The sequence below is a fragment of the Electrophorus electricus genome, chromosome 10, assembly GCF_013358815.1.
Source record: "Electrophorus electricus isolate fEleEle1 chromosome 10, fEleEle1.pri, whole genome shotgun sequence".
NCBI classification, from domain to species: Eukaryota; Metazoa; Chordata; class Actinopteri; order Gymnotiformes; family Gymnotidae; genus Electrophorus; species Electrophorus electricus.
This window is the reverse complement of record NC_049544.1, coordinates 16,801,098-16,810,582: the sequence shown is the minus strand read 5'-3', so window position 1 is coordinate 16,810,582 and position 9,485 is coordinate 16,801,098. Positions and strand designations below refer to the sequence as shown.

General features: G+C 40.2%; 1 protein-coding gene across 2 annotated transcripts; it reads right to left on the bottom strand.

Annotated features, from left to right (window-relative positions):
* On the bottom strand, nucleotides 1–3,544 carry rmdn1 (regulator of microtubule dynamics 1). Of its 2 annotated transcripts, XM_027013309.2 has the most exons (9): nucleotides 3,376–3,544; nucleotides 2,853–2,958; nucleotides 2,646–2,733; nucleotides 1,710–1,869; nucleotides 1,534–1,623; nucleotides 1,317–1,372; nucleotides 1,029–1,116; nucleotides 812–842; nucleotides 1–703 (listed from the first exon to the last, which is right to left on the bottom strand). In XM_027013309.2, exons 1-9 carry the CDS (start codon nucleotides 3,469–3,471, stop codon nucleotides 525–527), a joined length of 894 nt encoding a protein of 297 aa, XP_026869110.1. In that variant the 5' UTR covers nucleotides 3,472–3,544; the 3' UTR covers nucleotides 1–524. The 2 variants fall into 2 exon arrangements, with proteins under 2 accessions (XP_026869110.1, XP_026869111.1); XM_027013310.2 differs by lacking the exon at nucleotides 812–842 and having other exon boundaries at nucleotides 615–744.
* Between the last annotated feature and the right edge of the window lie 5,941 nt (nucleotides 3,545–9,485).

Here is a 9,485-nt window from a genome sequence, read left to right as displayed (position 1 = left end):
GAAAATGGTAAAATGGCTTTAATTTTGCAATCTCCAACTAACGTGAGGCTCTTTGATTCCCCTCAGAGCTCATTGTAATTAACATTACAATAAAAAGCATATATTACACTCAGGATGAAGATACTTAAGGGAGATTCTAGCACTAAACTTCATAAAAATTCCAGCAGAGTAACTTCAAATGGTTTTACAGTGTTTATAGCAACTATTGGTAGAAGACTTCATGTAACTACTGGCAGGCTACTTGCTGCTATATAAATATCAATTTGGGTAAGTATATTAAAATATCTAACTTGTAAAATATCCTGAGGACATCTTGAATCAAAACTTGTGGGTGTGAGAATTTTGGAACCAACTGTAACTATCTCTGGAACACGTATCTGCCTTATGATCTAAAGTTCTCAAATTTAATATAACTGATTAATACATTTTTTTAAAAATGTAAGGGAAAAAAAAACCCTGAATTAGACGCAGGGTATAAGATTCACATTTATATAATAATGATCCTATTCATGGCTCACCATTAATCAGCCACTTAGTTTCTTAAGCAAATCAAGTGCTTCCTTATGAACCTGTTTGTCTTCTTCTGAGATGGCAGGATGGTCCCTTGCTTTCTGGAGCCAATCAACTGCCGCCTTCTGCTCATTAAGCATCATGTACGTCTTCCCAAGCATAAGCAGATTCTTGCTGTAGAAGTTTGGGTCAACTGAAGAGAGAGAGCAGTGGTGTTTTCTCCTCCTGACTTACCTTTAATAACGTGCAATCAGGTAAACATTGACTTTTGATCAAATTTAGGAAGATGCTTCTACTGTACCTTCCTCAGCTTTCAGGAAATATGTCAGAGCCTAATAACGACATGAAATGCTTAGACCATATGTAAATAGACATAAATGTCTGCTTGACCATGCTGTTAACATGCATATAGTTTGAGGATTGTCTCATTAAAGTATCTGACATTTTAATTACCACATGTATAGGGCAAGCAGTGGAAAGTAGGGGAATTCTACACTAAGTTACATTTGGCATTTTACCTCTTCATAAGTAGCCGTCGGTGGGGAGGCAAAGATGACCTCCGCTATTTTGCGCTGGTACCATGGCAACTCTGCAAAGGCGTAGTGCCTGAGAATGGTGCAAACAAAAGTCCCTCTACTATGGTTCACTTACACATGTTTACTGAATAGGCACATCGTCTGATGCTTGGTGTAGAGGGGAAAAGAAAACTGTTACTTGGAAGTAAGCTGACAAATTTTAAGTTGGAGAGACTCCAACTCCTTTATCACTGAGTTTCCAATAGTAGTCAGCAGGGCATACAGACTCACCAATAACCCAAGATATGGATAGATGTTGCATCTTTTGGATTTAACTCAATAGCCATCTGTGAAAACACCATGCTGTTACAACATGACCTTCTGATGGCATTATCCTTTTATGTATATAAAATACATATTTTTATATATAATTTATTTTTATTTATTTTATTTTTTTTACTTTTAGATGTAAAAAAAAAAAAGCCTATTCCATATTCTTATCCTTTACCTTCAAATGGTCCTTAATGATGATGGAATTTCCAATTTTAACTTTGATCCCTTCATAATCTCCTACATCACTTAGGCATATAGCATACCACTTGAAAAAATGTCCAAAGAAAAACATGTTATAAGACGTACAGTGATGTAAACAAAAACTGATGTTCACTGCAGCTCACATATTACTTTGTGTGCAGCAAAGCAAGATTTGTTTTTCTCCAGTGCCTTCTTGCTGTATTCAAAAGCTTCGTAGGTGAGTTTTTTCTTCTGCTCAGACACGATGTTGGGCAGTATGGAGAGATCACGTAAAGCCCGTGCCAGCCTCCACAGGAACTCCGCGTCATCGCTACACAGAATTGTAATAGGCTCCATGAGAAGGTCAAAACACATGTTTCACTACATGGGTTATTAACCTGAAAGAAGTTTGAAAGAAACCTTCCTAATACAAACCTTGATGACAATTTAGTGACATTTAAAATAAAACTCCAGAGGAAGATGCATGTATTGTTTCAAATTGTCTATATTTCTGGGGGGCAATACTCTGGTAGTGTGATCACCTGACCATAAAACATTTTGAGTTGTCTAGTAGGCCTAAATGTGTTTAAATATTGCTTTAATGTTTCTGATGACACCACATAGCTACCAGACCAGCAAATACTGTTAAAACTAACAAAGAGTGGTTGATGAACGCTATTTGGCTAGTAGAGATTATTTGTCTTGGTATTGATGGAAAAAAGTGACAGCTATTCGTTCTATATTTCAGTTCACTTTGCGTATAGAGATTATCCAAAACATTTTAGCATATGCACAGGCCAGTGTTAATGCAACCTAGACTTTTTAATGATGCAAGAGGCTTCACGAATATATGAAAAATCATCTATAATATAAAGTCTAGAAAATTCTCCAGGAATGCGAATAAGTTTTGGCCCGTTTTAGCGGGCCCTGAAAGGAGACATTGTCTCTGCTTTTCATCTCTCTCAACCAATCAGGTCCACCCCTCGGGGCACTGTAGGACGTTGCCCGCAAATAACACTCTCTCCCGTCCGTCTCTCCGACCTTTAGTAATCACTGTGGCGCATCAAGTAGTCTATCTGCTTCTGAGAATAAAAAGCAAGTATTTACCTGTCCTTATACTGCAGCAGGAGCTGGTAAAGTTTCTCTGTCTCTCCACAACTGTATAAGTAATCAGCTTGCTCTAGAACTTCTTCAGCTAAAGGGAAGTGGGTTGACAACACATGCATCAAACCTGACAAGCTGGGAAGAAACGGTGTAGACACTTAGCTATACTTGCCTTCAAAATATACAAAATAGATGTTATATAAGTAATACCTCTGTCAAGTGCAAAGACTGCACCTACACTAGACATCCTCTTATATGCTTCATATCCCAGATAAGAGAGTGGAGGTAGAGCAAGCAGGAGTGCAGAGTTTTTAACCTGCAGGTTGAGTCATGAAACCACATGTTAGACACATTAAAACGGAAAAATATACACAAATAAATGATGGACTGTAAAGTAAATTTGCAAACACATTTATATAAACATATACTCAAAGGTATGGTATCTATAGCTTCAAAAAACATGTAAGAACAACCAAACGCATTTTGACTGCCGGATTATAGGTGATAGTTTCTACATATTCTACATACATTCCTCCCTATTAAATAAGAAAGTTTATAACTAGGTCAGAGTTCAAGGTGTGTTTAGTAGCCATACTGAACAAAACAAACACAATGACAAGAGACTGTCGTTAGCAGGTTTTGCAATAGCCTAATGTCGAAACATCTGAGTATAACGTTAAGACATAACGATCTCTAGGTAGATAAGAAGTGAGATAAAAGCTGCAAATCATACTGTCGTTGTGGTCCTCCGAAAAGTCCCGTATTGCGGGTTCGTGATTCTGTTCTTCAGGTGTCTAATCGCACCCCGTACAAATAACCGAATAGACATGCTTCTTCAATTCACTTGACTTGCAGCTAAAGAGCGACTCAAAGCTAGCCAGCTGGATCAAACTGCAGCTTAACCAGAGAATCAATAAACTGCTCAAAACCTGGGTTGCCACGTACTCCGCAAAATCCCGCCTTATGTTTGCACAATCCCTCTTGAACCGGCAGAATTATGCAGATGGCTGAAAGTGGCGAAATTTGTTTGATATGTTCTAGTCCACGTTCTCCCTTTGCAAAAACCATTTGCCTATAGGTAGGTTCGCTTCATCAGGTTATTATACAGTCCTTTGACTAACCAAGAAAGAAATGCAAATAGGATAATAGACACAGAAACAAGAAGTAAAGGATATAAATTACCATCACATTTAAACTGCTGGAAATAAATATTTTTGACATCACAACAGAGCATGAACCCTCATTTAGTGTATCTAACAAATATATAAGAAATACATTCATACAAGCAAAGTTTATTCTAGCAATGCACTCAAAACTGTAGCTCTTTCAAAATTAGCTATGTCTACATATAAGTTATGTTGCCTACTTAAGTCACATTCAGACCAGCAAGGCTCAGAGATTAGGCCATATAGTAGATAAAATAATATGCAGTTTTTAAAAATGCATTATAAGGCACTTTGCCTTCATGGTGAATTTAAGAGGGGGGAAAAAAGCCAAAACCTTAGACTTTAGAGAGTTAAACAAGGTTGCATACTTGCTCCAAACCTGTTTGGATTCTCCTTTGCGGTCAGGCTGAAACACGGCTTTGTGCTCTTCGGTCAGGCTGAAACACGGCTTTGTGGTCTTCGGGCATGCTGAAACGGCTTTGTGGTCTTCGGTCATGCTGAAACACGGCTTTGTGCTCTTCGGTCATGCTGAAACACGGCTCTGTGCCCTTCGGTCATGCTGAAACACGGCTCTGTGCCCTTCGGTCATGCTGAAACACGGCTCTGTGGTCTTCGGTCATGCTGAAACACGGCTCTGTGGTCTTCGGTCATGCTGAAACACGGCTCTGTGGTCTTTGGTCATGCTGAAACACGGCTCTGTGGTCTTCGGTCATGCTGAAACACGGCTTTGTGCTCTTCGGTCATGCTGCAACATGGCTTTGTGCCCTTCGGTCATGCTGAAACACGACTCTGTGCTCTTCGGTCATGCTGAAACACGGCTCTGTGCTCTTCGGTCATGCTGAAACACAGCTTTGTGGTCTTTGGTCATGCTGAAACACGGCTCTGTGCTCTTCGGTCATGCTGAAACACTGCTCTGTGCTCTTCGGTCATGATGAAACACGGCTTTGTGCTCTTCGGTCATGCTGAAACACGGCTCTGTGGTAATGCGATGGTAATTCCCCTCACATGAGGGGAAGGACAAAGGTGCTTGATGTGTTCGTCAGGAATTTGCAGTTTGCAGATGATGCAACGCTGACAAACCAACATGAAAACAAATACGATGAGCCACATCCTCCCTCCATCAGAGTCAGCAACTATGAACTGGAAGTGGTGCATGAGTTCACCTTGCTCAGGTCTACCTTCGCCAATAACCCGTCCGTGGCCGGTGAACTTAACACGAGAACTAGGAGGGCAATCTCTGTGCTTGCCAGACTGACAAAGGGAGCCTGCAAGAGCAGAGAACATTGCAAACCAAGGCAACCGTCTACAGGGCCTGTATCCTCAATGGCCTGTTGCATGGCGGCAAAGCATCGACACTCTATTCAAGGGCGTAGCGCAAAGTTCTGAGGGCCTACAGCCAGCAGACATCACCTGGAGACCCCGTGCTACAATGTTGCTTAGGTTGAGGTTTTCTCCTGACATCACTAATACCCTCCACCACGTTTGGACTGTACTATTATGTAATATGGGGAGATTTTACATGTATGTACCACAGGAAGGCACATTCAAAAAATGGTTAATGAATTGGTCTGTAGCTTCATGATTCAAGCTTGGATTCAAGATAGTTTTATTGCCAAATGTATTCGCAATACAGGGCTTTTATAAATGCAGTCAAATTCTTATACAACAGCAATATGCTCCTAGTCGAAAATGAACCAAATGAGCCAACATGAACCTGAGGAATGAGGTAGTAAAAATGTAGCAAAGTGTAATACAATGTGAAAACAATACAATAATAACAGACCATATAAAGCGTAGTACAGTATACAGTTATACAGAAATGTATTGAATCATTTAGTATAATAATATAATGTAATATAATATATAATAAGGGCATGGATGGACAGAAATAGTTTAGCAGAATATGCAGTTCCGTGGGTAGATACTTTGGCAGGGTGGACTGAAGGATCCAAAGTCTATTTTGGTTGACCCCCCCCCCCATGAGAGGGGTCATCTGAGGAAACTCATATGAGGCTGGCCATTAATTGCATAAGAGACAGTCAGGGAGACCCAAATTGGGATTATGATGACATAAATAGATACCTTGCTACATGGACCAAGATGGGATAAATATGTTAAATCAGATTGTAAAAAGAAAATAAGGACAAATTTGTCTTGGCTCCACCGCCGGCATATGTCATGTGTTAGATGTAAAGAAAACCAAATCCATGTGTGACAAAAATGGTTCTACTTAATAGAAAAATGAAGAATAAAAATTAGACATGCAGTATAGATAGAGATGACAAAAAGTAGAGTAGAGATTCAAATGACAGGGACCGATATGAAAAATGCAATGTGGCTGCAACTTTTTCTCTTTTGGGAACTACTGTAACCCTAACTGCTCCTGATATTACTGTCATAAAGCAAATTGTTTCGCGTTTACCGTAAGTAAAAGAGCCGTATCAGTTTGTTGACACACGTATGAAAATGACACAATATTCACATCTGTCAGGACCTGAATACAGAATGTTTTTATCACAAGTGTTGAGACCGAGCTATGATGAAGAGTAACTCGTTAAGAAGGTGCCGGCTCTCGCGCTTAGATATGCTGTTCCCCCAAAACATGATAAAACTATTAAGGAAAGCACTGTTAAACACGTAGAACTTAGAAGTCGAACAATATCTGAAGGTAAAGTAGAAACGGTGGACTTATGCGTAGATGATTAGTTTTTGGTTGATGCAGGAGCAACTTTTTCATCAAATAGCGGCAATCAATGAGGGTCCCGTTTCAGGTCTTATTGTTAATTCTGCGGGAGTAGGTGGTTGCTAGTTTCGTGTCCATAAACACATCAGCTGCCCGTAACCTGTCCGAGTGATCCAGATATTGCTTTTCACACAGACTTGTAATTATTCCTGAGTCACCGTTTAACGGAGTAGGCCGTAATATCGTATCAAAATTAAATTTGTCGATTTCATTTGAGAAGCATAAATGGTGTAGTTGTTCCATGAGACCATAGTCTGCAGGATGTGTCAGCAATTTTCAATACAATTCCTGCTACACCTAGTCACTTGACAGTTATTGGTTTATGCTCAGCATTTTTCTCAGCATTATGATCAATGTGCTCAGCATAAGAAAACCCAGGCTATTTTTGCTTTCACTTTTAAAGGGAGCAGTAAACCTGGAGAGAGACTGGCGCAGGGCTTCGTTGGCGAGCCTGCTGTCTTTGCAGCTGCCGTACGCGACTCCCTATCCTGATTAACGGCATCTGAGGGCTGAACGGTGCTCTAGCACACGGACGACATAACAATGACCGCTGAAAACGAGCAGACGTGCAGAGAGGGTTCAGCAAGGCTGCTGAAACTTTTGGCTGATGCAGGTTTCAAGGTTGCACTTGATAAACTGCAATAGTGTCAAACAAGTGTCTCATATCTCGGCTTTGTTTTAAGGAAATCACGAGCTCTCCCAGGACCGCGTACAGGCTGTCAAGGCATGATGTCGTTCCTGGGTCAGATCAACTATTCTCGTTCGTGGATACCAGACTGCTCATTCCATGACAAGATCCTGAGACAGTGCTGTAAGACAGACGCCCCTGACACTATCACATGGTCTGGTGAGATGGCTGAAGCCTTTTCTTCATGGAAATGGGCATTGTGCTCTGATCCAGCACTGGGGCTGTCAGATTATGCACAACCCTTGCACTTATACAGAACATGAACACCTGGGTATTAATAGCAGTGCGCTTGCTCAGCGGCACGGTGGACGGCTCAGGCCTGTGGCACACCTGTCCAAAACCTTAGATGCAGTAGTGCGAGGCTTAATTGCCCGACTATGAGCTGTGGGAACAGTGGCGCTTCTGGGCACAGATGTAGAAATGACTTGTTTATCACACTGTTTTTACTGTCGCTCTTTGGGACTTCATGCCAGTCTTTGGGACTTCATGCAAGTCGTCTGATTCTCGCATTTAGCTGATTTTTGTTACATCTGAGAGATGACTATAAGTTGTGTCTTGAGCAATGATGTATTCATTTAAAGTGTATAAACGCTACAGTTCCCATCTAGGCCCCTACATTTCTAACTGGCAAGAAAGGGTTTTTTTTTCACCCAGTCTGGGTGGAGGGATCTCGCATTGTAGGTGTTGGAGTTCCCTACAATGGGGCTCCTTTATCTGTAAATAAAAAGTGTGTGCGCGCTTCTCAGCATCCATGACTCAGCACCGTTCATTCTGAGAAACGTGCCCAGGGGGACCAGAGGGACAGGGTTGAGGAAAATAGGGAGTTTTTCCCCTTATTTTTCCCTATTTCCTTAATAAATATACAGGGCTAAATATCCATGCTTTCTTTTTTTGGTCTTGTTAGCATAGTTTATTTAACATCAAAAATTGATCCTTGAATATCAGAAATAACTCAAAATGCATTTATTTTTACGCTCCTCCAATACGCAGGACGTTGCTTTCACTTGTCAATAAATATGCCGTCACAGCACAGCATATTCCGCCAAAGCGCTATATGCATAATATCTAGAGGTTTTTCTTAGATATGGCAACACTGCTTCGTGCCTTGAATTTGTTTTGAAACTGCTTTTACGTAACATCCGGAGAAGTTCCGCACTTCTAAAAAAAAGTGACACATAAAAAGTTGTACGTGTTTGAAGATAACGTAATTACAGAGACGTCTATATGTCTTCACAGCTAAAAATACGAAACGAGGCTTTCCGAATCTCTTAAGCTTTTTGAACTATAGTATTGAAAATTGGCTCGCTACTTGAAGCGTCATTTATAGCGCTCGATGGTGACATATGCTGGTCAAGATGATGCTGTCCATTCAGCGAAGACACCGTTGAGTATTTTCAGATGAGACGAATTGCACAGTAAAATGACTCATTTTCTCTATGTCTGATACATGCCAGTTGGCAAATCACATACAACAATGCATGTTTTCACTTCTTATATATTTCTTAAATAAAATACTGACTTATTCACTGATATCACTTATCATGCATATAGAAAAATTATTGGGTGGGATACAGGGTAAAACATGCACTTGTGCAAGAGGTTGGTGCGACTAGGAATTGTCCTGTCAGTTGATATAAGTGAGCATAAAACTTTATATGTTGCAACATTGTAGGTGACATTACATTCATTATATCAGTAGATGAGGGCTAATGATAGATTTCTATATTTAGCTGTGGGTGGACAGCATTGTAATGGTAGGTAAGAAAAACTATTTTATAGTCAATCCTGCTATATTACAATTATTTAAATGCTTTAAATAAATATCCAAACAGTCTTATAAAACGGTGTAGTAGGTGAGCACAGAGAATGAGTGTGTTTACATGCACATAATAATCTGATAACTGCAGAAAATCAGATTTTGTCAGTATATTCACTTGGCTAATGTGGTAGGTCAGTGGTTAAGGTACTTGACTTGTAATCAGAAGGTTCCTGGTCCCACCATTGCCAAGTTACCACTGTTAGGCACTTGAGCAAGGCTCTTAATCCTCAATTGGTCCCATTGTTTTCAGTCATAATTGTAATTTGCTTTGGATAAAAGCGTCGGTTACGTACCTTAAATGTAATCAGGTGATGGGAAAATTCTGGATTTACAAGTGTCAGGCAATAATTGGATTTCTACTTTGCAATAAGCCATCTTTTTGTAAACATGAACCCACTTTACAGGTAAATGTGGATATTTGTTTTTT